The following is a 26,869-nucleotide window of genomic DNA, read 5'->3' on the forward strand; positions in this document are numbered from 1 at the left end:
CAGGCATGAAGTCAGAGCTGACTGCTGGCCACCCCATTTGAGCTTTCTTCTACAAAGAATGACAAAGCACTCAGCACTCAATCACACACTTGCTCTCTCTTAAACTGTCTCTAACTTTAAGTCTGCCGGGGGTTTTTTCTCTGCAAATGATGTGCACTCCCTCAGCTCCCTCCCCCTCGTCCTGTTCTGTTTCCCATGATTTCACAGTGTTGTGAGAGCTCAAGAACAGTTTCCTGCATGGGAAGGATTAAAAAAAAATGCAAATACTGGAAATCTCCATACTCAACCCTAAAGGGAGCTTCCTTTTTGATTCAGTTGTTTTTCTAGGCAAACACCACACACCAGCGGATAGTAGCAGGAGTGTGAGAAAGCTTAAAGACACACAGAAACTGAGTCACACATGGGACTCCCCTCTCCGGCCCGGCTGATCCAGCCCACCACCCTCCAATCGGCTGTTGAACTTTGCCCCCTCCCCTCTCTCTCTCTCTCTTTCCTCATTTTCTTTCCATTGTTGTTTCATACACAAGCTGTGCTCGCTCTTGCTTCTGCCAGTGACTCTCACCATGTGTTTATCACCTCACAACCCTCTCTTCCCCACCGTTATCTTTGATTTTCTCCATTTTCTCCTCCTCTCAGTTGACTGGACGAGGGTTTCCTCGTTGACACCGGTCTGAGTGTGGAGGAGGTGTTGGGATTGAGGCTAAGCAGTCCTTTGGCACATCGCACTTGACCTAGCATGCGATGTTATCACTGGACACAGAGCAGAGGGGAATAACTGAGAGAGTTTGCAGTAGTGGGATTGTTTGTGTGTACAAGGGGAGTGTGTATGTATGTTAGGTTCGGGTGTGTCTTGCATGCATGTTTGCTCCACAAGCAGGCTGTGTGTTTTGGGGTCCCAGTTAAGTGGACTTTGTCTTGCCTCTGTTGCTCTCCAACCAACTCTGGTGGCAGTGGGAGACCTGCCAGCCCAAGGCCCAATGAGGAAGGGGTGGGGCCGGGTGTACAGTGGGAAAAAGAAGGGGGAGGTGGAGGAGATAAATCGTTGAGTCCCATGTGAAACCGGCTCACATGGCTTCCTTTTTTGCTCTGCTTACTATCCCAACTGTTCCCCGATAGCCTTCACTTCTGCCATTGTTGTCCGCCACGCTCGTTATCTGCTAGTCTCCGTAATCATATTTGGGTTTCGTAGCCTGGAGGAGGTTTTTGTTCACTCATCATGTTTATTCACCGAGGCTAATGTAAGGCCAAACAATGGTTTTATCTCCATGCCTAGTTGTAAAATGGACTGAGCCGTCAACATGTGGAGTTCAGTCGATCTGGTTCAAAGAGGATTATTATTATGACTCAACCCCTGCAAATGTATTAGCTAAAGCAGAGGCCGTGTGTCAGAGGAGTGCTTTGTGTACTTTATCTGGTAAATGTGTGTGTGTGTGTGTGTGTGTGTGCGCACGCATTTGTCCGTTGTTTGCATGGTAATTATGACTAACATAACGGTGTGGTGTCGCTGTCCTCTCTCCTAGGTGACATCACGCAGAAGGGCTATGAGAAGAAGAGAGCCAAGCTGCTGGCCTCCTACATCACCCATTTGCCAAGTAAGACCAGCTCTTCTTCTTCTCCTGCTCTTTTCCTAATTTGACTTGTAATCCCTCTTTCTCTCTTCCCTGCTCAATCTTAACATCTTCTGTCATCTTATGTTTTTTTTGGTGGTGGTCATTGTGAAATGGGGAAACTTAAAGTGAGTGCGTCAGAAGAACTCATCAAGTCATGACAAGCTTGATGTTGAAATTCAGCTCATGGTTCTTCCCCAGAATAACTCAGAAACAGTGTTTTTTTCTCTCTTTCTTTCAGCACAAAAAAAAGTAGCTTCACTGGATCCAGTCAGTGTGACTGTAAATCCTTTGTCCAACTTGGCAAAGAGAATTTCTGGCTTTCTGTGGCACTCTAGTGGCCAAAATGAGAATTGCACACATGATAACAAAGCATACAGTAACATCTGACAACTTCTCTAATAACTGCGGTGCTGTAAAAACAATTCCCAGAATAACAAAACCGCCATGTGCATCAGAGATGAACCTGTGAACACAATTTGCAAAACAAGTGTTGGTTTCATATAAAAAAGGGAAATGCCAGTTTCACTGTACTACTCATTTCATTTCTGTCCTCATTGGTAAGATGATCTGTTCTCAGTCAGCTGACTCACATGAGGGTGCGGTGTTTCCTCAGGAAGAATTGCACCACATTGGCACTAGCATGAAAAAATCTTTCTCAGTGTGTCACTCTGAGCTCATTTTAAAAAGAGGTACACTCAACAAAATGAGTTTGGTCTTACTGAAAAACAATGTATAGACATGCACAAAAACAATCCCTCTCAGTCATCACTTATGACTTACTAGAAGTGTGTGGCAATGTCGGTATCTGCATCGACCCTGCCCTCAGCCTGTATTTTATTTTTTTAAATTTAATTTTACTTTTACTTAGGAGAGGGTCTAGACTCTAAAACATAGTGACCAGGTGCCTGATTGGAAGGAGACGGCTTAGAAGCACATGTATAAAGCAAGGAAAAAAGGCATTGCAGACAAAGCTTGTTCCAAACGTGAGTGAATCTGTGGTCCAGCTCGTTTAACCTTGGCCAGTTTGGTTCAATTCATTTAAGATGGTGAATAAGCTGATGAGTGAGGGTTAGTGTGGATTAAACTGACCGTACCAGTGGTTTCATACATTTAAGACAAAAAAAACCCCTCACATTCTCCATCAGTGCCAAAACATGCAGCTGCATTTTAGCTTTCATAATATTTACTGAAATCTTAAACTGAGCTAATACAGCAGCTCAGAATTCTGAACTTTGTCTGCCAAAACGACAACACAGTTACTTCTTTGCTCAGTAGATTTTTGTCTCCAAGCCTCGGTCCTCCAATGAGAGATCACATCTAGGTTTGAAGGAGATGAATGGTGTTGTAGTTTTGTACCAGTAAAAGTACATTTACTCAAGTGCTGTACTTAAATACAGTTTTCAGGCACTTGTCCTTACTTACTTTTACTTAAAGGTAAATGTTGTACTTTTAACTCTGCTACATTTAGCAGCTTAAGGTAAAAATGCCAAGTGGACAAAGCTTGTCCCAAACGTGAGTGAATCTTGGGTCCAACCTTGGCCTGTTTTAGCTTAAACCACCACATGATACGTTATAATGCACACAGGGAATAGAAAAGGACTCCATCTGAATCTCATATGGATAACTTCCTTATTAGGAACTTGATTTAAATTCCCATGGTTGTCTGTGTGTTCTGCCTGGCTATGAGCAGCTTGCCCTGGATGTCAGAGCTGTACTGGGAAGCGTTGAAGCTCCACAGGTCACCTCCTGCTCCTGCACAAGTCCCACAAGACCTCCTCATCCCTCTGAGCCACATTTACACAGGGACTCTGTTGCCCCGGCCCTCTGAGAGGAGTTGACTAAAAATACATAGCCTGAATCTAGCCTAGTTTCATGTACTGTGTTAACAGTATAAATTGCATCAGTCAAGTACATGTCCTTATTTCACTTCATGCTCAGAGGCTCTGTGGCGAGGCTAAATTTAGAGAGCTTCTCCGAGGACAATGTAATATTTATGCCTACATGTAGCTAATGGCATTATGTAAAGAAAGAGTGAGCAACTTCCCAAAGCTCATGTTTGTTTATTAATGTCACCCTACACATGTTTTTGTTGACTTTGCACACACCTGCTTGTGTTCTGTAGATGTGGATCTGTCTCTGCCAGATGTACAGCTTTCCCCGGGCCACAGCGCCGACCCCAGCCCGAGTCCGGAGGCCCCGGGCCCCTCCACATCTTCAGCCTCCAGACACCACCGCGCACACCGCAGTGGAGGGGCCAGGGACGACCGCTATAGATCAGGTACAGATCCGTCCCAAAATGTCTCATCAGGCCTGTAGTTTTTCTCTAATCCAACTGACAAACAAACAAACCTCACTGTAATCATAACGTCCTTGGCGTAGGTAAATAAATAAATACATAAATACCTTCATCAGTGTGTCAACTTACTCTTTTTAATGCCCGTCTTTGTTTGTGCCTTTCTGTTTATTCTTGCCGTTTGTGTAGACATCCACACAGAGGCTGTGCAGGCAGCACTGGCCAAACACAAAGAAGAGAAGATGGCGCTGCCTATGCCAACAAAGAGACGCTCAGCCTTTGTCCAGTCTCCTATAGATACCTGCACACCTCCAGGTAAACAAGATTTCTCACACTCAGTGGGTTGCTGATTTTTATTATTTATTAATAGGGCTGGGCAATATGGACCAATATGGATTTTTCGGAGTCAAAGCCAAATATGACATGTCACAAGTAGTTTTATTGAAACTGTTTATTTAAGTGAACATAAATACTGTATAACAACAGAAGTATCTTATTTTAAAATCAAAGCTCCAAGTGCACATGTAATTAAAAAATATCTTAAATAAAAATAGAATATGAAATAAAATAGGCCAATCTTTTTCTGAAATGAATATATTTATTAGAAATTAATAACGAACATTACCAAATAACTAAATATAACAAACCCTCGTAAGAGCAGCATTTATATATAATTACATTTAAAAAAATTGAACTATATTCATATATGTAATATGGTTTAATTCCATATCACATTTAAAAATATATCGATATATTTTTTATATCGATTTATCGCCCAGCCCTATTTATTAATATGCCGATTTTCAGCTCTCAAGAGGGTCGCTGGTTCGACTCCGGCCTGCAGCTCTTCTGTGTGCCGTTTGCATGTTCTCCCTGTATCAGCATGGGTTCTCACCGGGTTCTCCGGCTTCCTCCCACAGTCCAAAAACATGCACTTAGGTTTAATTGGCGATTCTAAATTGCCCGTAGGAGTGAATGAGAACGTTGTCTGTCTCTATGTGTCAGCCCTGTGATAGTGGAGACCTGTCCAGGGTTTACCCTGCCTCTCGCCCAATGTCAGCTGGGATCGGCTCCAGTGGTTAAGGATAATGAATGAATGAATGAATGCAAATTGTCAAAAAATTGTAAATAATGTAGCTTCATAAGGTGGAATTACTGAAGTGTCTGTGGAGCAAGACTGTAATCCTGCCAACTGTAGGAGTTGCTCTGCAGCTGACTCCACCTTTTGATATCCATTCTGAAGAAGGGCAAGTAAAATTATAAATGTGTCCTTTGGGATCTATTCTTTGTCCATCAGACACGTCTTCTGCATCAGAGGATGAGGGCTCACTGCGCAGAAAGGCAGCTCTCAGTGCAGTGCTCGCCCAGAGCCTGCAGAGCCCCGATTACTGGATAAACCGTTCCGTCCAAAGCTCCTCCACATCCTCGTCTGCTTCCTCCACCCTCTCCCATGGAGAGCCCAAGACCCAGCCTCAGCTCCAGCCCTCACCTGCTACTTCAGTGTTAGCCGACGTACTGGCACACACACGCATCGGTAAATGATAAACGGCTCAAATATTCAATGATACACAACAACAGTGATAGTTGGCTTTTGTTTTAATTCTTGACCTCCTCCTCCTTCTTCTTTTCCAGAAAACAGCGTCCCCCCAGATGTGACATCCTCCACTCCCCAGGAGCGAGGGTCCAGGGTGGACCTGCCTCCAGCGGTCAGGGGCATGAGCCGTGGACAGAGCCGCTCCAGCATGCTGGATACTGCTGACGGTACACTCGCACTCACACAAGCCAAGATATTTATCATAAGTGTCTGTTGGTGGTATAATTGTATATATCAGGCATGGATGTATTATAAGAACTGGATGCCAGGACCTAATTTTCTCGCTTCCAGGTTTACGTCCACATTATGCAGATCACTGCCGCCCACAAGTCCTCACACGGCCCAGACACTGTGATGATGTCACAGATTTTTGAATTGCTTTTCTCAGTTTGAGGAAAGTTTTACAAATACAGTCATGGAAAAAATTATGAGACCATTGTTTTCTTCAATTTTTTATTCATTTTAATGCCTGGTACAACTAAAGTTACATTTGTTTGGACAAATAACAACAAAAATCGCTCATGAGAGTTTAATTTAAGAGCTGATATGTAGCCATTTTCCATGTTTTTTTTCTAAATAACCAAAATCATTATCAAGAAAACCATGGAAAATGGTTAGATATCAGCTCTTAAATAAACTCTTATGAGCTATTTTTTGTTGTTATCATTATATTTGTCCAAACAAATATATCTTTAGTTTTACCAGGCATTAAAATGAACAAGAAATTGAAGAAAACAAGGGTGGTCAATCATTTTTTCCATGACTGTATAAAACCTCAGTGGATCAAAAAGGAATAAGCAAAATTGTCTTAGTTGACCTTGTTTGCAGAGATGTCCTGTCTAAAGTATTAGTTATCTCTTTCATAATGTGTGTGGAGAAGAGGCTTGCAGGGCTGCAGGGAGATTCTTGCTGCAAAACCATGAGTGACACCAGAAAAATATTGGCTAGAAAGCTGAGCCAGTTCTATAATACATCCATGGTATCAGGGTGTACATTTCCACTTGATTGGGAGAAAAATCAGTTTTCGATCCCTGAAGTGTGTTGAACTTTGTTACTGTCATCTGGTTATGGATCATCTTCTTCAAACTGGGAGGTGAAACCATATGCATGTGCTAATCATGGCAGTTGAGTGATGTTTTCTGTTTTTCATTGAGCGTACGGCTCACAGCATCGCAGTGACGAAGCTGATCAGAGCGCAGTTCGAATCACTGAACGATCTGCCCACCTGGAATCATCTTAAACAATATCCTCATTTCACTGTGTGGTGAATGCTGCTAATCACAGATTTGTTGTGTTCTTTCTTTTGGGTCCATTAATCCTGTCCCTGTCTTGCCTTTCAATTAAAAAAGGAAAAAGAAAAGGTAATATAAATCGAAATCTGGGAAGGGGAGGGGATGCTGAAGAGCCCCAAATCAGCTTGCTTTCCAGCCTGGTGTTTGTCTCTCTCTCTCTCTGTTTGTCTCGTGTTCTAGGTATAGACGTAGAAAAAAACCTTCTATATTTGATTTACCTAAAGATCGTCCAATCTGTGTCTCCTACCAATTTCCCCTTTTGAATCCTTCCTGCTGCTGACTCTGATCCTGACTGCGTGCTAGTGCGTAGAGATGTGCCTGTGTGAGCGTGCGTGATCGACTAGATTAGTATTTGTGTTAGAACAGAGATGCATGTGTGGGTGTGTGCTTGTGTCATTTGGGCTGTTTGTTTTCATGTGTTTGTGACGGTGGCCGTTGTCTCGGTGTTTGTGCAGGCGTGCCTGTCAACAGCAGGGTGTCCACTAAGATCCAGCAGCTGTTGAACACACTCAAACGGCCGAAGAGACCTCCACTCAGCGAATTCTTCCTTGATGACTCTGAGGAAATTGTAGAAGGTGAGACACAAGTGTAACACATGCATTCATGTTTGAGCTGAGATAACCACATGTATAAACCCTAACATTCATGTGAGCACATTTTTCAGATATGCATTTCTAAACACCCCTGTGGCCAAAAAATATCTCACGGTTTGTTGGATGGGATGATTCATAAGGACTGTCTGTGGGTTGTATTTTGTGTTTGCTTTGGTAGCAACTTTTCTAACGAAATGTCCTGCTATCTATTTACTTATTTAAGGACTGTGCACATGAATCAACATTTCTTTAATGTGCTAGGAGATAACACAACACCATAAAGACAGCAATGTAGCAAAATAAGCATTCTCAAGACAGTGCTAAAGCCATGCAGAACAGCATTAATGTATCACAGCAAGAGGGTCACTGGTTCACCTCCCGCCTGCGGCTCTTCTGTGTAGAGTTTGCATGTTCTCCCCGTGTCAGTGTGATTGTCTGTATCTATGGCAGCCCTGTGATAGTCTGGCGACCTGTCCAGGGTGTACCCCGCCTCTCCCCCAATGTCAGCTGGGATAGACTCCAGCCCCCCGCGACCCGATTGCGGATAAGCGGTGAAGGTTAATGAATAAACACAGTGCAGACTTGATAGCTGTTTTCAGTCTGTCTATGTAAATTGTAGCTGTCTCCATCAAATAAACCACAACTAAATACAGAACAGGAAGCAGAGAAACATTAGTACAGTAATAGATCAACAGTTTCCACATGAAGGTACAAAACACAGCCAAGATACTGACTTTAGGCATTTCCTGACACATGCGGATGTGCAAAGATGCAGTAACAAGTTAGATAAATGGTGACACCATGAACACATACAGCAGGATTAAAAGACACAACTAGATCGCCAAAAATACACCGTTTATCGTAGCAGGAAACTGTAAAAACATACTATCGTCAAAATTTGAACTTTACAACAGTCCTTGAACGGATCATAGATTTAGAAAGTTTCAGTTTGAAAAAGTTAACAAAAGGAAGCTTAAAATTGTGATATTTCTATCAGAATCTACATGTTTCATTTAAAACGTTGCCAAAAAGAAACCTTTTGGAATAACTAGATCCTGTTAAAAACATTAAATTCTGCTCCTCAGCGACACTTTGAAGCCATGATTGATTCTGCTGAGACGAACGGTCATTTGACAAATATTTAATGAAAATAAGACAAAACTGCAGGCTGCAGGTTTTCTCCAATATTCTTGATACTTGTGGGCACCTGGAAAAGTTTTGTATATATAAATTCCAAAGTAATTTACGCAAAAGACAATTTTTAGTTGTTCCCACTTCTAGCAACAATTGTGCGTATTCCATAGAGTTGCAGGACTTATAGATTTATATATTGCAGTGAAATTCAAGTGAGTAAAAAGAGGCTTCAGCTCACTGTGCTGGTAAGGAATGAATGTTGAATGCTCTTCTGCTGCCTCTCCTCTCATCATCACCTCTGCTGTTGTCCAGTGCCCCAGCCGGACCCGAACACGCCGAAGCCAGAGGGACGACAAATCATCCCAGTGAAGGGGGAGCCCCTCGGAGTGGTCAGTAACTGGCCCCCTGCCCTGCAGGCTGCCCTGGCCCGCTGGGGGGCCACCCAGGCCAAGAGCCCTGCCCTCACTGCTCTGGACATCACGGGCAAACCTCTGTACACACTCACATATGGTGAGCAACACCTCCACTCATAGAAATGATAAAGTATATGGTTACGTTAATGTTAGATGAATATTGAGATTTCTTTCTTTCATATGAGCCGGTTCAATTGAATAAATATTTTCTGGCTTTAGCAGAATAACACCTACATGTACAGTACATTTCCTACCGGAGCTACAGTGGGTTGAGCTATCCTCGATCAGTTATACAACACGATAAACAAACAACAAACAGGACGGTTTAAAATCATCATTGGACTTTCTCATCAGGGAAACTATGGAGTCGCAGCCTGAAACTGGCCTACACACTGCTAAATAAACTGGGCACCAAGACGGAGCCTGTCCTGCAGCCTGGAGATCGGGTAAGAGTCTCGTCAGTCGGCACTCCATGTGTAAAGTATAAGAGAACAAGGAAATAACTGTTTCTGTTTCATAGGTGGCACTGGTGTATCCAAACAGTGACCCCGGTATGTTCTGGGTGGCTTTCTACGGCTGCCTGTTAGCTGAGGTCATCCCTGTGCCCATCGAGGTGCCGCTGTCACGACAGGTAATGTTGAATGTTGTCAAGCGAAATGTATAACTTGATTTTTATGGCAATACGTCTTATGTCGGCATTATACCGAAGATTTTCCAAATAGTCGCTGTTGCAGACAAATTTCCAGTTTCTGAATAAAATGCGAGAGTTTTTTATGAGTTGTTGCACGCTTCCATAATCTGGATTGTTGGGTGTAAGGTGGTCATAGAAGTTTCAATAAACTCAAACATAAATATAACAGATGGAACTAAAAACAGCTGGAAAATAAATGTGGCATCAGGAAAATAAACATCCCCTGAAATAAATAAAAGTCCTTTGAAAAACTTAAACCAAATAGTTAATAACTATATAGACTCAATTTATATATTTATATTTTAATTTATTTATATATTTATTGCCTCATTTTTTTAATTTCAGGATTTATTTATTTGCCACATTATTTATTTTGTCTGATTACTTATTTTATTTATTTACTTATCTATTTATTAATGTATCTATTTATTTTTTATTTATTTAAATGTCATTCTGAATTTAATTTAGAAAGCATTATTTATTTTGAAATGTAGGTAAATTGCTATTTTATTTATTATTTTTTATGATTTATTATTATTATTATTATGTTTTTTTTTTTTGAACTATAATATAATGCTATGTATGTGCTTATAGTTATCACTGTGTATAAGGTAAAAACAACGCCTCATGTTAAACCTATGGATAAGACCACTATATTGATTGTGTGCCTTTGTGGTTTTTAATTGTCCCAGTATTTTTTGTATTTTCTTCTGTGTGTGTCATAAGTCTCTTGACCCTTGTCTCTCTCCATAGGACGCAGGCAGCCAGCAGATCGGCTTCCTGTTGGGCAGCTGTGGTGTGAGTCTGGCGCTGACCAGTGAGGTGTGTCTCAAAGGGCTGCCCAAGACACCGAGCGGAGAGATCATCCAGTTCAAAGGTCAGTCAGCCCAAATGCACCTTTGTCGACGCTGCAGCAGTCCTCTGTGACTCGGTCTCTCTGGGAGCCATTAAACAGACTCATTAATAATTCTCACTGGACAATTTAGGGCCTCGGTGTGTGAAAACGTCTGAATCTGTGGTCAGATTCGGCAGTTCACCTTTGGCCTTTAAGCCAGGAGGTTGCAAGGTTGTCAATTTATTGTGACTCCAAAAGAGTGTACCTAACACTTGTGTGTCAGCTAAAATATTTCTGTATGTTTCTTTGTGATGATGTTCACCAGGATGGCCGAGGATGAAATGGGTAGTGACAGACACCAAGTATCTGACCAAACCATCCAAAGACTGGCAGCCTCACATCCCCACCGCCAACACAGACACCGCCTACATAGAGGTACTCTCCAGAACATCACAGCACTCATACTTTTAGCATTTCCTACAGAGTTAGAATTTATTTTACTGATCATAAATAAATTATAGGAAGTTGTAGCTCCTTCCCTTCTATTTATTGATCCTCTAAAATCCTCAAGAAGGGCTCATCTGACTTTATTAAATGCATCATGCATGAGATATTTAGGAAACCAAACTAATTAGTTAGATTTGTTTAAGACGATCTTTTAAGTCCTTTTAACCTTCTGAATCCTGAGTCGTTTAAGGGCGTTTTTTTGCTCTTTTTACATTTTACTCGCTGTTCTCTGCAATAAATAGAATATAATTCCTGCAGCTCTATGGAATCAGCACATTCTCATATTGAAGTGTGAACAACTCAAAAATGTATTTTGTGCTAAATAACACAGTTATGATGGCAAACGTCATAAAGTTGAATTTCTACAACACTTTTCCAAGTGAATATTTGTCATGTGACCTCTCGTCTCAGCAAAATCAATCATGTCTTCACAGTGTCGCTGAGGAGCAGAAATTAATGTTTTTTAACAGGATCTTGTTATTACAAACACTTTATTTTTAGCGACATTTTAAATGAGACATGTAGAATGAAGTGATTTTGACAGAAATATCACAATATTGGGCTTCGTTTTGGTTACTTTTTCACTTTTTCTGTGATATACAGTGTATCTTTGTCGATCTCTGAAAGAAAAGAAGGTTTCAGGGTGGGGAGTTCAGAGGTTTAATATTGGTTTGTTTCCAGTTCATGCTTTCGTTTAACTTTTGTTGATGTTCGTGTTGGTTTGTATCTCTTCCAGTACAAAGCAAGTAAGGAGGGGACAGTGATGGGAGTCGCTGTGTCCAAGATCTCTATGCTGACCCACTGTCAAGCCCTGACGCAGGCCTGTAACTACTGTGAAGGTCAGTATACACTCTAATGGGCCACAAAATTAATTTTCTGGTGTTTCCTAAATGTTGCAGCTTTTATACCACTAGCTAGTGAGTGCACACATCCTCACCTACGTGTCTGTGTGTTTTCTGTCTTAGGAGAGACTCTGGTCAACGTGTTGGACTGCAAGAAGGATATGGGCATGTGGCATGGCGTCTTAACGGTGAGATTGAATGCTATTATTTGTACTGTATATCCAGATTAGGTTCCCTTTTCAATACTGACAATGTGTGTATTGTTTTCAGAGTGTCATGAACAGAATCCACACCATCACAGTGCCATATGCTGTCATGAAAGCCTGTCCCATGTCCTGGGTGCAGAGGGTCCACATCCACAAAGGTTCAGCAAGTCTTCCTTTTATATCCCATATTTGTATTTGTTTTTTTAATTGATAAATACATATACTTACATATTTAACCAATACTGTTAAAGATCACTGGAAGGGTTACAGAATGAGCTCGATGGACCGTTGCTCTTTGTGCATCATTTTTCTGATATTCCTGATCCAACGTTTATGAGATGGAGCAATTACAGCTGAGCATTTCAGTGGAATCAGATGACAAGCAAGCAGTGTACAATATGCCAAGAAATCATGCTGGAACTTGTTTATAGATTAAAAAAAGAAGTCTCAAAAAAGAGTCAATAATCACTTCGAGGACCTTCTTGAAAGTGTCTTAAACACAGAAATCCAATGAATTTCTAGCTTGGATCAGGTCCAAAATGTATGTAGATATGAAGAAGGGATCATTTTACAACAGTTATATGCTGCATCTATGTCAGGAAATATTTAATCATATATTTAAAGTGGTAGAACACAGATTGAATTAAAAGAAATAGGGTATTATTGAGACATTTTTGTAAACATGATGACTACAAACAAGAAGACAAAAAGTTGAATAACATTAAAAATATCTAAATACTGTATGTAAATGCATCTTATATAACACATCCCACTAATGCTCCAACAGCACGTGTGGCCTTGGTGAAGTGCCGTGACCTCCACTGGGCCATGATGGCCCACAAGGACCAGCGGGACACCAACCTGTCCTCCATACGTATGCTTATTGTGGCTGATGGAGCGAATCCATGTGAGTGTCTTCTCCTGCGCAAACACAGTGGCCCTCAATTATCAAATGAACATACGACAGAAAGTGAGCGTAAAGTGGGCGTACGATCATTTCTACGCAAGGCTCGGCATTTATCAATTTGGCCGTGAGCTGAGGGTACGATGAGATCTCACACAAATTTGTAGCAGTTGTCTTCTGCTATTTACCGTTATCTGGCTCGGACACTGGATCGTTAGCATCTCCTTCACCACAGGTGGTGCCTGGATAGAAACATCTCCAATCAGCGCTGCCACACACGCCTCTGTCTCAGACAGAATTCTTACTATATGTAAAGAAGTGAATAATATCTCTTTATCATAATAATAACAATATTTGGATATTGTATAGGCTATAAGGCTTTATATATCACGATGTATATATGAAACATTCCAACCTCACCGGGAGTCGAATGGTCCATTGCTACTCTGCTGACAGCAGCACTGATTTTCTTACTTTTCACTTGTTATGCTGGCAAACAAAACCAGTTTGTTCTGTTGCACCTGTTGGATGTCAGCGTTTAACTTCCTGCCTCTGAGAAATTCCTCTTCTTTTGGAATTAAAACTTACTTAAAATATTGTTTACCTCCTGACTACCTGTTTAAGTTTATACTTTTTATTTCATAAACCTCCATCGATGCGTATTTCTGTAAAATCTCTATTTCATTTCAAATGAATTGTTTTTAGCCGCCACATTGGCGAGATACGATCGTTTGATAAATCACACGCGAACCCTGTCGTAAGATGAAATATATGCTCAGATCTGCACTCGCTTCTATGTTCATTTGATAAACGAGGGCCAGTGTCTCTGTAACAAAGAACGACTATGGTATGAACCTAAATATATGACTGTAATGTTTTTATCCTACTGTTTGTTATCAGGGTCTGTGTCGTCGTGTGATGCCTTCCTGAATGTGTTTCAGTCTCATGGTCTGAAGCCTGAAGTGATCTGTCCATGTGCAACCTCTCCTGAGGCTCTGACTGTGGCCATACGCAGGTACCTGAACAGACACTCACAAGGAGTTCAAATCGAGTGCAAAACTGCAGAAAACAAGAGTGGCTTTTCACCAGGAGTGGGGATTTTTAAGTGTTTTTTATTTTTATTTTATTGACAGAACACACTTTTATTAGTTAAAGTTAAAAAGTGGGCTTTTAATAATCTCAAGACTCTAAGTGTGAATCAACTCCAAACAAATCCAAACCTTGTGATTTTTCTTTACTTCTTGGCCTTGGCCGGGATAAAACCACAGCACTTTGAGACTTGTTTTGTGCATCAGCAGACCTCAACAATGTGTTACTTTCTGCTGCCGCCCTGTCTGACTCATTATTATTTCTCTCACACCATCACGTCTCTTTGTGCCTTCCCTGCAGGCCCGGTGCACGAGGAGCTCCGCTACCAGCCAGGGCCATCCTGTCCATGGGTGGGCTGAGCCACGGGGTGATCCGGGTCAACACGGAGGACAAGAACTCTGCCCTCACGGTTCAGGATGTGGGCCACATCATGCCTGGAGGTGAGCCACAACAGTTGTTTTATTTGGCACTGCAGCAGCCCCATTTAATCTTACTTCATCTTATATTTATCAGAATTCAGGTGTGTGATGTTGGGACCTGTTTGTGTGTTTCAGCTCTGATGTGCATTGTGAAACCGGACGGGCCTCCTCAGCTTTGCAAGACAGACGAAATAGGAGAGATTGTGATCAACTCTCGGGCTGGAGGCACCATGTACTATGGCCTGCCTGGTGTCACCAAGAACACATTCGAGGTCTGTCAAAGTTCCACATTTTATATTCTATAGTATACTGTCCTGGTTGTGTTAAAGCCACATAATAAACAAGCACATATTAAGAAACTAGAAGACTTTAAAGTGAAACCTTATACATGCATTTTGTCTGTTTTAAGCTTTTCTATTTTTTATGCCAAATAGGAAAAAATTCCCAAAAAGGGGTGGGCATTCAGAACTGCCTATATAACTAATTCCACATCTGTTTTTGACACACTAATTTTCTACATACAGTTTCTTTCCAAATAGTGAAGCAGAGTATACAAATATAACACACTGTGGCTGTTAAATATTTGGCATTAGACAAGAAATGTCTTCTTATCATCTCCATCCTGCACAGGGTCAACTGCTTTAGAAAATGGATGGATGTTAAAGAAGCACATGTTTAAATGATACACTAGATGGAGCCAAAGTGACTTTTAAAATAACAGAGTGAACTTTTTGCTGTGTGTGCATTTGAGTCCAGTCTTTAAATTTCTATGCTCATCTGTAGGTGATCCCCGTCAACCAAGCTGGAGCACCCATAGGAGAAATCCCCTTCACTCGGACTGGTCTGCTTGGATTTGTGGGACCGGTAAGGCAGACACACACAGAAATAAAAAGTTTGCTTCACGGTATAAAGACTTTACTTGCTGAGTTAAACTGTCAAACTGGCTCCACAGGGAAGCCTGGTGTTTGTTGTGGGGAAGATCGAGGGGCTCCTGATGGTGAGTGGACGGCGCCACAACGCCGATGACCTGGTGGCCACCGCGCTGGCAGTGGAGCCTGTCAAAACAGTTTACAGGGGGAGGTGAGACGCTGGCCTAATTTTGTGATATTTTATTATTTGTCGTCCCCTGAACTGAACAATCCTTTGAACATCCTGCTGCCTCTGTCTGTCTGTGAACGCTAATAACTTTGATGTCATTCATGCAGGATTGCAGTTTTCTCAGTGACGGTGTTCTACGATGAGAGAATCGTTATTGTGGCAGAGCAGAGGCCTGATGCCAGTGAGGAAGACAGCTTCCAGTGGATGAGTCGAGTACTGCAGGTAAAATCACACGCATGTCACGAGGACTATGTTCAGACTGCAGGCAAAAGTGACCCAAATCAGATTTGCTGCTCATATGTGACTCAGATCAGATTTTTTAATGACAGTCTGAACAGCAAAAATCAGATTTTTTCAGATCAGATCCAGGCCACTTTCATATGTGGTCCTAAGTCAGATACATATCTGATGTTTTTCAAAGTGACGTCAGTCTGAAAAGTCTTATCGCATTTCATCCGACTTTACATCACTCTAGCTCCCCCACTGTGGTCAGAAAGCCGAGGGGAGAGGAGTTTTCCTACAGGGTTAACGACAGAGAGCAATACACGGAGCTCAACTTGGTCTTGAGAAGCTGCATACTTTATTACCTTATAACTGTGACTTGCACTGCACATTTACTGCTTAAGTGACCACCTTTCCTCCTTTCTCTGCTGGTCACCTGCTGCATGTCACCTGCTCGCTCTCTCTCACTCACTCCACAGACACGCACACACACATAAACTTGCCCTGCCCCTTAAAGGAGACACGCCATTCTTATAAGGCAAAGTTAAAAATGTTGCTCTTCCGTGCATGTGGGTCAGCTCAAAAATGTGAACGTATCTTAAGACTGTGTTCAGACTGCAGGCAAAAGTGAACCAATTTTTCCCTTCACAGGCCATAGACAGCATCCACCAGGTCGGCCTATACTGCCTCGCACTCGTCCCAGCGAACACCCTCCCAAAGACGCCCCTTGGAGGCATCCACATCTGTGAAACCAAGCAGAACTTCCTGGAGGGAAACCTGCACCCCTGTAACATCCTCATGTGCCCGCACACCTGCGTCACCAACATGCCCAAGCCGCGGCAGAAACAGCCAGGTAGACCGCATCAGAACACAGCTACTGATGAGTCTAGTTCAGCTCTGAGAATATGTGACTAATTATCTCTGATCTGTTCAGTGGACGTTGGTCCCGCTTCGATGCTGGTCGGCAACTTGGTGGCAGGAAAGCGGATCGCTCAGGCGACAGGCAGAGAGCTGGGTGTGGTGGAAGACCAGGACCTGATCCGAAAGGTAACGTGTACCACACACAATCAAAAGCTTAATAATGGATGTTCCTTTTTCAGGAAAATGGACTGCTCTTTTTATTAACTGTTTAATTGTTACTAAAACTGTGACTCTAGCATTAACACCTGGACAAGAAGACACCATTTAAACTAATACATTGTGTACTGTTGCTCTTTGTACACTGCGTATTAAACACTATATTGGAGCTGCAATGATTAGTTGATTAATAATCGACTGCTATTTTAATAATCTATTATTCATTTTGTGATCTATAAAGCAAAAAAAATACTCTTAACATTATTGTAAACTGAATATCTCCAGGTTTTGCACTGCAAGTCAGATATAACAAGATATTTCATGATTTCAGTCCTTCAGTAATCTATTCAAATTGAACTGATTTATAAAGTGTAATTGCTCTGAATGCTAAAGGTGACCCTGTGACACTAACAGAAGAAATGGATGCTGATGTCTGATCCTAAATCTCTGTTGTTGTTCTAACTTTGCTTGGGTTGGGCTTTAGCTCTGTATGTGGCCCACCATGATGGTAAGGCTCTAGCCTGGCCCCCCCTCTCCCCCCCTCCCGTCTTTGCTTCTGCTGCTTCTGTCAGTCAGATGTGCGTCTGCAGCAGCGACAGCTTTGCCCCGACGCACAGAGATGACTGCAGGCTGGTTCCTTGGCCAGCAGGGGTCCACACACTTCAGCTAATTAAAACAGAAACACTTTAAAGAATTAATTTAAAAGTCAGGAGTTTGCCAGCTTCGCCAAACTAAAAGCTCAGCACTGAAGTATGTGATATTCATCCACTAAGTGTAGGAAGTTTTTTTTAATTTTTTTTTTATTGCTTTAAATGTTGGGTAGGCACGGTTCGTTCACGTCATTGGGCAAACCCAAAACTCAGCAGAAAATTATTATTATTTTTTAAATTATTTTTATTCTGTTTACCATGCCCTGTTGGTATAATTTTTTTCAGCAGAACTTACCTATATGACCTGATAATAATTTTTTCACTTTGACTTAGTGGATCGACATTTCGAACCAACAAAACAACAAATTAAATCAGATTTTGAAAAATTATGTTTTTTTTACTTTCAAAACACATTCATGCTCAATGAAGAATTTTAAATGTTACAAATACAACATGTAAGAAGTAAAATAAACTCTAATTCTATATTTTTATACTAAATATATTTGACCTTATCTCCAGTTTTACTTGGACGATCATCATCAAATAAAAACTGGCATGGACTTTCAAGCCAGAACCTTAGAGGGATGCTGACAGCAGGGAACACGCTGCTTCGTTTTTAATTTGTGACTTGATTTGATCACACTGACTCCAGAGAGTTTTGTGACATTATTTAATTTAAATGAATGAAAGGAGGTAACAGAGCTTTGAGCAAGTGATTATTAACACTCTACTACACTATATGACCCCTAAAGTCCATGTCCTCATATGCGGCGATGCTAATATCTTATGATTAACCTACAAAATAAAAGTCTGATATTAGGAACATTTTGGTGTGCACCTCTGCTCGCTGTGTTCACTGTGATGCTCCCATGTGTAGCATGGCTTTGGGTGGTCAGGGCAGCCGGTGTGCATGATGTGACTCCTGATTCAGTGTTGACCAGAGCACGACTCGTTGTCTGACTGAGAGAGAGGGAGAGAGTGGCACAAAGGATGACTTTGGCCAGTGATTTTAATTTGATGCTGTTATAAATTATGTTTGTCCAGAGAACCTCTTGGTTTGTGTTTTTGTTCCTATACATGTTGCCTAACATTCTCTTGGTCTGCCTTTAACAGACTTTCTTTGCTTTCTTGTCTTGTCTTGTTTATCCTGTGCACCGGCCACTTCCTCAGCTTACTGAAACCACTTATCAAATGGTTAATAATGCATTTATTATTGCCTATAGCCATTGGATCGTTCCCTTGAAGCAGTAATATCGTTTTAAAGCTTTTCAAGGCTGTCATGACCCTTAGTTTAAAAGGCCCGTAGCTTGTTAGCAGCTCCAGGTGCAGATGGTCTCAGCGTGACCCCGCACTTGTTCCCTGCTTCTTCTCTGTGTGTGTTTCTGTTTGAGAGGTCAAAAGCTGCACAGAATTTGTTCCCTGGTCTCTTTTCCACACAAAGTCTGTTTGAAATGTATCTGTTGTCACTGAGAACTGTTTTATTTTTGGCTGTTGGTTGGATGATATATGAAGTGCCACTCTGTTGACCAGCTTTTATGTGTTATTATATCTATTGGGTCCTTTTTAAATGGATTATTATTTGTCCCTCATGCAGCTTTGTGTATTTCTAAGTGTGTGATACATATTTTAAATCAGTCCTCTATTAATGTTCATGTTGTGACTCCATCTCTTTTCCAGCACCAGTTCTTGTCTGAAGCTCTGCAGTTCAGAGCTCAAACCGACCCAGACCATGTCCTCTATGTGCTGCTCAATGCAAAGGTAGATTCAACACACACACACACACACACACACACACACACACACACACACACACACACACACACACACTCTTTGTAATATGTGTGATAATGTGGCATTCACAGACAAGGAGGTGGTCCAGGTAACAGAGAGAGAGAGAGATCACAAAATAAAAGATAATTAGAGACATTAATGCCTCGAAGCTTCACAATATTTAGTTTTCACGGCTTTTAACTCAAACATGTGGCTGATTAAAAAAAAAACGCCCTGAGGTCATTAAAATAAAGACTCAAACAACAAACTCACTCACTCACTCACTCACACACTCACACACTCACACACTCACACACTCACATCTGGAAATGAGTTTATAGTAACACACATTTACTTGAAAGTGATCCATTTTGTTGGGTGTGAGTTCAGCTGTACTTCCTCTCTTCTGCCTCTAGGGGGTGGCAGTGTGCACGGCCACTTGTGCTCAGCTGCACAAGAGAGCAGAAAAAATCACAGCGACCCTGATGGAGAGAGGAGGCCTCAACACAGGAGACAACGTGGTGCTGCTTTACCCCCCAGGTAAGCCCACATATACACTCATCTTTGTAGACATCCACCTTTCCTTGTTTCTACTTTTAACCCTCTGAATCTCACCATCCCGAATGTTGTTTTCCTTAAAATAAAAAAAAAAAAAGATCATTATGAAATTTGAGCTTTCCAACAGTCCTAGAACGGATCATAGGTTACGAAAGTTTTTGTTGGAAAAAGTAAGCAAAAAGAAGCTTAAAATTGTGATATCTCTGTCAGAATCGTGTCATTTAAAAAGTCGGGGAAAAATAGAGTTTGGAATAACTAGATCCTGTCAAAAACATAAAATTCTGCCCCTCAGAGACTCCAAGAAGCCATTTTTTTTATTCTGCTGTGGCAAATGGTCATATGACAAACATTCACTGAAAATCTGTTTACACAAAGCAGAGAGGAGAGGACAGGAGAGGCTGTAAAATGCAAATAGTTCAATATGTACAGCATGTGGAAACCCATTTGTTTCCCCTAATATTGTGGGCACAAAAATGAAATCAGATAAATTCGACTTGTGTTTTTTTCTCTTTTTTATGATTTATGTCATTATAACTGTTATTCTGTACATTATTTGTTCCTACTCCTAGCCATGATTGTTGCTGATTCTATAGAGCTGCAGGACTTATAGATTTTATATTGTGCAGTGAAATACAATGATTAAAAATGGGTTCAGAGGATTAAAATGCAGTGGAAAAAGTACTGCTTTGTCTTTTGGTTCATACGGTTCCTTTCTTCTTTTTTCCTGTAGGTATTGACCTGATTGCTGCCTTCTATGGCTGTCTCTACGCGGGGGTCATCCCTGTGACGGTGAGGCCGCCTCACCCACAGAACCTGGCTGCTACTCTCCCCACGGTCCGCATGATCATCGACGTGAGTGCACACTGACTCTCTCATCAATGCTGCCTTTGTTCTACAGTGTTTCTCGATCAAGTGTTACCAAACCATAACAGAGTCATTGACGTACAATTATCCAAGTATAAGTAGTACACAGAATATCTTCACATTTATGACTGAGACAGATTTTTAAAGTCCCCATGAAACGGAGGTTAGAGTCTTCAGCTTCTGTACTGTGATGTAAGTCCTGGAGAAACAGAATGTTTGAGTGGTGTACAGTTGAAGTGATTTAAGTATAAATTTGTATTTGATTGTGTCGCTAAAAAGTGGGCGAACTTAGAGTTTAGCACAACACAGAGATGCAGAGGACTGCTTGCTCCACACACATCTCCATCACCTGTTGAATCAGGAGGACAAGAGAGAGCTGAAAGGGAAACTTTCAACCGGCTCCACATCACTGTGGGCGGGCAGCCTATGCAGAATAACAGCTCCCAGCCTCCCTCCATGGTTCCACCGTGCTGGAGCTCCCTCACCTGCCAGAAAAAGTCCACATGTCCTGCCTGCACCGGGGACACACAGTCTGAAACTGAATTAGACTTATTAGCCACATTGTCTTGGGAATGAAAGAAAAGTTTTTGCCCAGTCATATCCTAATTCGCATCTCTTCTTTCATTTGCTCTGTTAGCTTCTATGATTCAGTGCAGTCTTATATGGCTGGTGTGGCTCACTAATTGCTCAACTCTTCATGTGAATTAATTAATTTTTTTAAATGTCTCTGAGTGCAGGATGAGTCATGAAACATTTCAAACTTTTACTTACTGGAATAGGAAAAAACAGGGGTTTTACTGTAAAAAAAAAAATAAACTGTAAAATATAGCATCAGAGATGAATGAACAATTAACTCAGGAATACAGGCTTAAAACTGGGAAAATGTATTTTTAATTTCAATAGAACATAAAGGGTCATGGCACATAAAGCACAAAGCGAAAAACTATACCAACATATGTCTAATATATGAACCGTACTTTTACTTTTTATGTACCCTAAAGACAACCAGCCAGATTGTGTGAAGTAGTTCTGCTGTTGACCCCTATCAGTGATTTCTCTGGAGGGAAGCAACTAAAATTTAATTACACCTCCGGGATCAATAAAGTATAACAATTATGAAATACCTTTATTTTTCAGTGACACCTTGAATGGAAGATTTGTACCTGAAGTCACTGTTAAAGCATTGCAGTTTATATTTTTAAATCTTTGTTTGTTTGTTTGTTTGTTTGTTTGGTGTCCCAGGTGAGCAAAGCTGCCTGCATTCTCACCACTCAGCCTCTCATGAGGATCCTCAGGTCCAGGGAGGCTGCTGCCAGCGTCAACATCAAGACGTGGCCCACTATCATTGACACAGGTACTGGAGATCTGAAGACATCCAGACTTATTTAACCAGCTCAGAGCACCATGTGAAGGAGCTGACTACTGTTGTTATAAGGGCAGCATTAAGTACTTTGACAGATTTTTGGGAGCACACACATTATGAGAAACACTTAAGACTAAGAAACAAGTTCCCCTTCTGGCCACAAGGTGTCCTGATTGCTCTGTAACTAAATATGTTCAGAAATAGACTAAAAAACACTAACAGTAAGATTATAAGCCTGTTTTATTTTTCACAGCAAGAAAATAACAAAAAATCCACTTCCTTTTACTCCCAGATGATCTCCCCAGAAAGCGGCCTCCGCACATTTATAAACCCCCTACAGCTGAGATGCTGGCCTACCTGGACTTCAGTGTGTCCACCACAGGCATGTTGACTGGGGTCAAGGTAAGTTACTCTCACAAAGCATGAATATTATATATTATATACATTATCACATGAAGCTAGAGGGACTTTAAGGGTTTTGCTCTTTTTTTTTTACTCACTATGGCCTTGTATTTCATTGTAACATATAAAATGTATTTAAGATATGTAAGTCCTGCAGCTCAATGGAATCAGCACAATCATGGCAATACAAGTATTTTGTGCAGAATAACACAGTTTCATAACATAATGCATAAATCACAAAAAAAAGAATTTCTCTGATAATTAAAAAAAAATTGGAATAAAATGGAATTTATATATACAACTGTTGACCAAGTGCCCACAAGGGTCATGAATATTGGAAAAAAACATTTTTTATCCACATGCTATACATTTTTCAAGCCTCGCCTGTCCTCTCCCCTCAGCTCTGTGTAAACATATTTTCAGTGAATATTGACCGCTCGTCTCAGCAGAATCAATCATCATGCTTTCACAGTGTTGCTGAGGAGCAGAATTTAATGTTTTTAACAGGATCTAGTTATTACAAACACTTTATTTTTAGCAACTTTTCAAATGAGACATGTAGAATAAAGTGATTTTGACAGAAATATCACAATATTGGGCTTCGTTTTGGTTACTTTTGACAGTATTTTTCTCTTTTTCTTGTCAGATGTCTCATGCAGCAGTCAGCACTCTGTGTCGCTCCATTAAGCTGCAGTGTGAGCTCTACTCCTCACGCCAAATAGCCATCTGCCTGGACCCGTACTGTGGCCTGGGCTTCGTCCTGTGGTGCCTCTCCAGGTAACACACACACACACACCCACACACACACACACAACATGTTCCTGTAAGTGTGGCACTGTTGCTGTAGCGAGTGTGTTTTGTCCCAGTGTTTACTCAGGTCACCAGTCCATCCTTATCCCTCCACTGGAGCTGGAGAGCTCGCTGCCTCTGTGGCTGAGCACGCTCAGTCAGTACAAGATCAGAGACACCTTCTGCTCCTACTCTGTCATGGAGCTCTGCACCAAAGGCCTGGGCACCCAGACAGAGATGCTGAAGGTCAGAATCACACTCCTATGCATCCAAAATGATAATGCAACATGTGGTTCAACTGCTTTGTCAATCTGTCATCACTCTTATAATGATAATAACAACACAGTGATGTATTAATCTGCTGTAAAGGCAGCTAATAAACACCTGTCTGAGTTTTTCTTTATTTTCTGGGAACAGTTAATGTCTCTATCAGTGAGCTGACAGTCGAGATAAGACCGGGAACAGTCTGCAGGTCATCTGTCAGATAAATTGCAAACGTATTAAATGGACTGTACGTGTTAACAGCATGTGGAAGTTTATCTACTCCAAAGTCATAAATCTAGTTCTTGTGCTTCAGCTTAGCTCAATATTTTCCGAGCATTTAATAAAAAAATGTCCCACTAATGCAGAGTTCATGTTCGCGTCAGACAAACTGTTAAAAGTGTGAATAACCTTTTTCGCCGTGTGTGTCTCCAGGCGCGGGGTCTGAATCTGTCATGCGTGCGGAGCTGTGTGGTGATCGCAGAGGAGCGCCCTCGCCTCGCTCTCACGCAGTCCTTCTCCAAGCTCTTCAAAGATCTCGGCCTGTCGCCACGCGCCGTCAGCACCGCCTTCGGCTCCAGGGTCAACCTGGCCATCTGCCTGCAGGTTGGTTTCATACAGACACACACTGAATTATCTCAGTTTCCATAATTTATCCTTTACTTGTGTGATGAATCAATGTTTTCGTCTACAGAGTATCATTTACTGTTTACCTTCCAGTTCGTTTTGTTTCATTTTAACTTGTGCATGTGTCTTAATTCTTTGTTCTTTGTTTTTTTAACTGTAATGTTTACATTTTTTCCATATACACACAAGACATACACAACAAAGAAAAAACAATAGACATAAATAAAACTGTATCAACAGTCATGGCTGCAGGTATCCATATTCTACAAAATCAGATTTATACAGTTTACAGTTATTTTATTTTTTTTGTTATATCATACAACACCCATTTTTTTCCTTTCCTATTACTTTGTTATAGACACATCTTTCTTCAGTTGAAGTTGATAGGTCATTTTCTCCATACAGTAAATTTCTCTTACAATCCCTTGTTATTGTCTTCTTTGTCACAATCAACAGTATCTTGACTATGTATCTATCATTCCCAGTTACACTTTCAGTTACGTTTCCAAAGTACATAGTTTTGCTTTCATTTGGTATTTCATATCCCATTATGTCTTTAATTATGGCACCGACATCATCCCAGAAGGAGCGCAGTCTAGGGCACATCCAGAACATATGTGCGTGGTTAGCCTCTTTGCTCCCACATGCCCGCCAACATGGTTGTTCTTTAGCACTTTGTCTAGTCTTTATCTTATGTGTGATTTTCCACATCAACTTAAAGTGTTACAGAGTGACAAATAGGCCAGAAAACACTAGGTTTAGTCAGATTTCTTACCTTTTCTTCTGTGCATCCTCAGGGCACTGCTGGACCAGACCCCTCCACTGTCTATGTTGACATGAAGTCTCTGCGCCACGACAGGTAAGACCGGAAACAACTGCGATTCTCACATGATCTGTATAAAGAAAACAAACACTTTGCGTTGCTCAGATCGAACAGAATGATTGACAGGCATCTATTGTCCCTCAGGGTGAGGTTGGTGGAGCGAGGAGCGCCACAGAGTCTTCCACTCATGGAGTCTGGCACTGTAAGTATTGATTATTTACTAAAAGGATTTTGTGTGTGTGTGGTGCATTCACTGGCCACAGACCCAGAGAGTGGTTGTGTTATCTCTAAAGCTAAACTCTCTCTTTATGTTCTCCTCTAAGATCCTACCAGGAGTGAGGGTCATCATAGTCAACCCAGAGACCAGAGGCCCGCTGGGAGATTCACATCTTGGGGAGGTGAGGAGAGCATCATGGGATGCTGATATTTAACATTTCACCTTTTAAAAATAAGATAAAGATAAAAAATACAACAGTCGAGGCCTCGTTCACCTTTTTGCTTCACGTTTGGTTCAGATCTGGCTGAACAGCGCTCACAGTGCCAGCGGCTACTACACCATCTACGGCGAGGAGAGCCTGCAGGCCGATCATTTCAACACCAGACTCAGCTTCGGGGAGCCCCACACTCTGTGGGCCAGGACGGGATACCTGGGCTTCATCAAGAGGACCGAGCTGCTGGATGCGAGCGGAGGTGAGAGGACGTTATATTACAGCCCCTGTCCCATTTATAGAGAATTTGGGGTGGTGGGCAGTGGATTTTTAGGGGGAGATAGCAGGTCAACAATAAATGCCACGTAGAAGTGGGGAAGCTGGAACCTGAAGATTAATTTGAGATGCAGCTCAGCACTGTCTTTCAAGTTGTTCTGGTTAAAAATCTCTAATAAATATGATTTAGTTCATCACTCAATTAAGTAAACCTATTAATGTGTATGCAGGTTCAGAACATTAATGTTTGGCTTTCTGAAGTCCATTTCCAGCTCAACTATGTCTCATAAATTGTCGCAACAAATTTTGGGTTGATACCACACATTTGAGGCTGAACTAGGCTTTTTTAAAATTCAAGAATGGATAAAGTGGTAAAAAAAAAAAACCTCCAGAATATTACATCAATACACCAAGACCTTTGGAACAACATAGAAAAATCCATACTTTGATATGGTTCCAAAAACTTTTGACATTTTGGAGATTTCTGTATTTTCGACGATTGGATGACGAGTTCTTCTGTTCTTTAACCCATTAAGGCCTAAAGCGCCTGGAAAACCTATGGGCGATTTTCAAATGACCCCCTAAAACCTGAAGTTTTTCTGGAAATTCAACACCTACTAAATAATAGATTTTTCAGCCTCTGTAGCAGATAAAAATGAAATTCAAAAAGTATTTGAGAGCTTATACCCGTGGCTTTCATACGAAGTTGAGTTTATTTGTCCAAACCTCCAATACATTTTTTTAAAAAATCAACAAACTCAGCAAATGTTACATTTGTCTGAATAAAAAATCCTATGCATAATACTAATACATGCCCATTAGCAAGATGCAAACATGATATGACCACTGGAAGAACAAGGCATAGTTCTCATTAGCCTACTCTAATAAAACAAAAAAATTATCATAATAATAATAATAATAATAATAAATAATAATAATACATTTTATATATTGCACTTTTCAGGGTACTCAACGACGCATAAAGTAATATAAGACATAAACAGTCATGATTTCTTATATCATCATCACAATCAATTAGCCTATTATTATTATTAATATTAATATATTATTAATAATATTATTATCTCCAGATGGCTACAAATCTGTCTGTTCTTTGGTGAAAATATGTCGTCTAAAAACATATTCCTCATCCATAAATGCCGGTCGATTGGTTCCGAGGGTTCAAAGTCCGGATCAGCAATTAAATCACCGGCACTGTTTTAATCAGATGGCTTCCGT

General features: G+C 41.1%; 1 protein-coding gene across 2 annotated transcripts in view; it reads left to right on the top strand.

The window, feature by feature from the left end:
- dip2ba (disco-interacting protein 2 homolog Ba) overlaps nt 1–26,869 on the top strand; it is a 52,664-nt gene that overhangs the window by 23,639 nt on the left and 2,156 nt on the right. The window contains exons 2-37 of one of the 2 annotated variants that reach the window (XM_059332721.1): nt 1,521–1,592; nt 3,733–3,888; nt 4,093–4,218; nt 5,201–5,437; nt 5,536–5,664; nt 7,245–7,364; nt 8,829–9,026; nt 9,284–9,375; nt 9,450–9,560; nt 10,374–10,497; nt 10,781–10,890; nt 11,699–11,801; nt 11,928–11,992; nt 12,075–12,168; nt 12,798–12,917; nt 13,815–13,929; nt 14,304–14,443; nt 14,558–14,694; nt 15,206–15,286; nt 15,375–15,502; nt 15,628–15,742; nt 16,394–16,595; nt 16,677–16,789; nt 17,304–17,327; nt 19,147–19,227; nt 19,656–19,779; nt 20,528–20,649; nt 21,904–22,015; nt 22,317–22,426; nt 23,073–23,203; nt 23,293–23,461; nt 23,912–24,082; nt 24,901–24,962; nt 25,071–25,128; nt 25,250–25,324; nt 25,442–25,616. In XM_059332721.1, coding sequence (XP_059188704.1) covers nt 1,521–1,592; nt 3,733–3,888; nt 4,093–4,218; nt 5,201–5,437; nt 5,536–5,664; nt 7,245–7,364; nt 8,829–9,026; nt 9,284–9,375; nt 9,450–9,560; nt 10,374–10,497; nt 10,781–10,890; nt 11,699–11,801; nt 11,928–11,992; nt 12,075–12,168; nt 12,798–12,917; nt 13,815–13,929; nt 14,304–14,443; nt 14,558–14,694; nt 15,206–15,286; nt 15,375–15,502; nt 15,628–15,742; nt 16,394–16,595; nt 16,677–16,789; nt 17,304–17,327; nt 19,147–19,227; nt 19,656–19,779; nt 20,528–20,649; nt 21,904–22,015; nt 22,317–22,426; nt 23,073–23,203; nt 23,293–23,461; nt 23,912–24,082; nt 24,901–24,962; nt 25,071–25,128; nt 25,250–25,324; nt 25,442–25,616 — 4,302 coding nt within the window. The remainder of the gene's footprint in view (nt 1–1,520; nt 1,593–3,732; nt 3,889–4,092; nt 4,219–5,200; nt 5,438–5,535; nt 5,665–7,244; nt 7,365–8,828; nt 9,027–9,283; nt 9,376–9,449; nt 9,561–10,373; nt 10,498–10,780; nt 10,891–11,698; nt 11,802–11,927; nt 11,993–12,074; nt 12,169–12,797; nt 12,918–13,814; nt 13,930–14,303; nt 14,444–14,557; nt 14,695–15,205; nt 15,287–15,374; nt 15,503–15,627; nt 15,743–16,393; nt 16,596–16,676; nt 16,790–17,303; nt 17,328–19,146; nt 19,228–19,655; nt 19,780–20,527; nt 20,650–21,903; nt 22,016–22,316; nt 22,427–23,072; nt 23,204–23,292; nt 23,462–23,911; nt 24,083–24,900; nt 24,963–25,070; nt 25,129–25,249; nt 25,325–25,441; nt 25,617–26,869) is intronic. The other variant, XM_059332722.1, reaches the window with a different exon arrangement.

The sequence above is a fragment of the Centropristis striata genome, chromosome 5 (genome assembly GCF_030273125.1).
Source record: "Centropristis striata isolate RG_2023a ecotype Rhode Island chromosome 5, C.striata_1.0, whole genome shotgun sequence".
In the NCBI taxonomy this organism is placed as follows: domain Eukaryota; kingdom Metazoa; phylum Chordata; class Actinopteri; order Perciformes; family Serranidae; genus Centropristis; species Centropristis striata.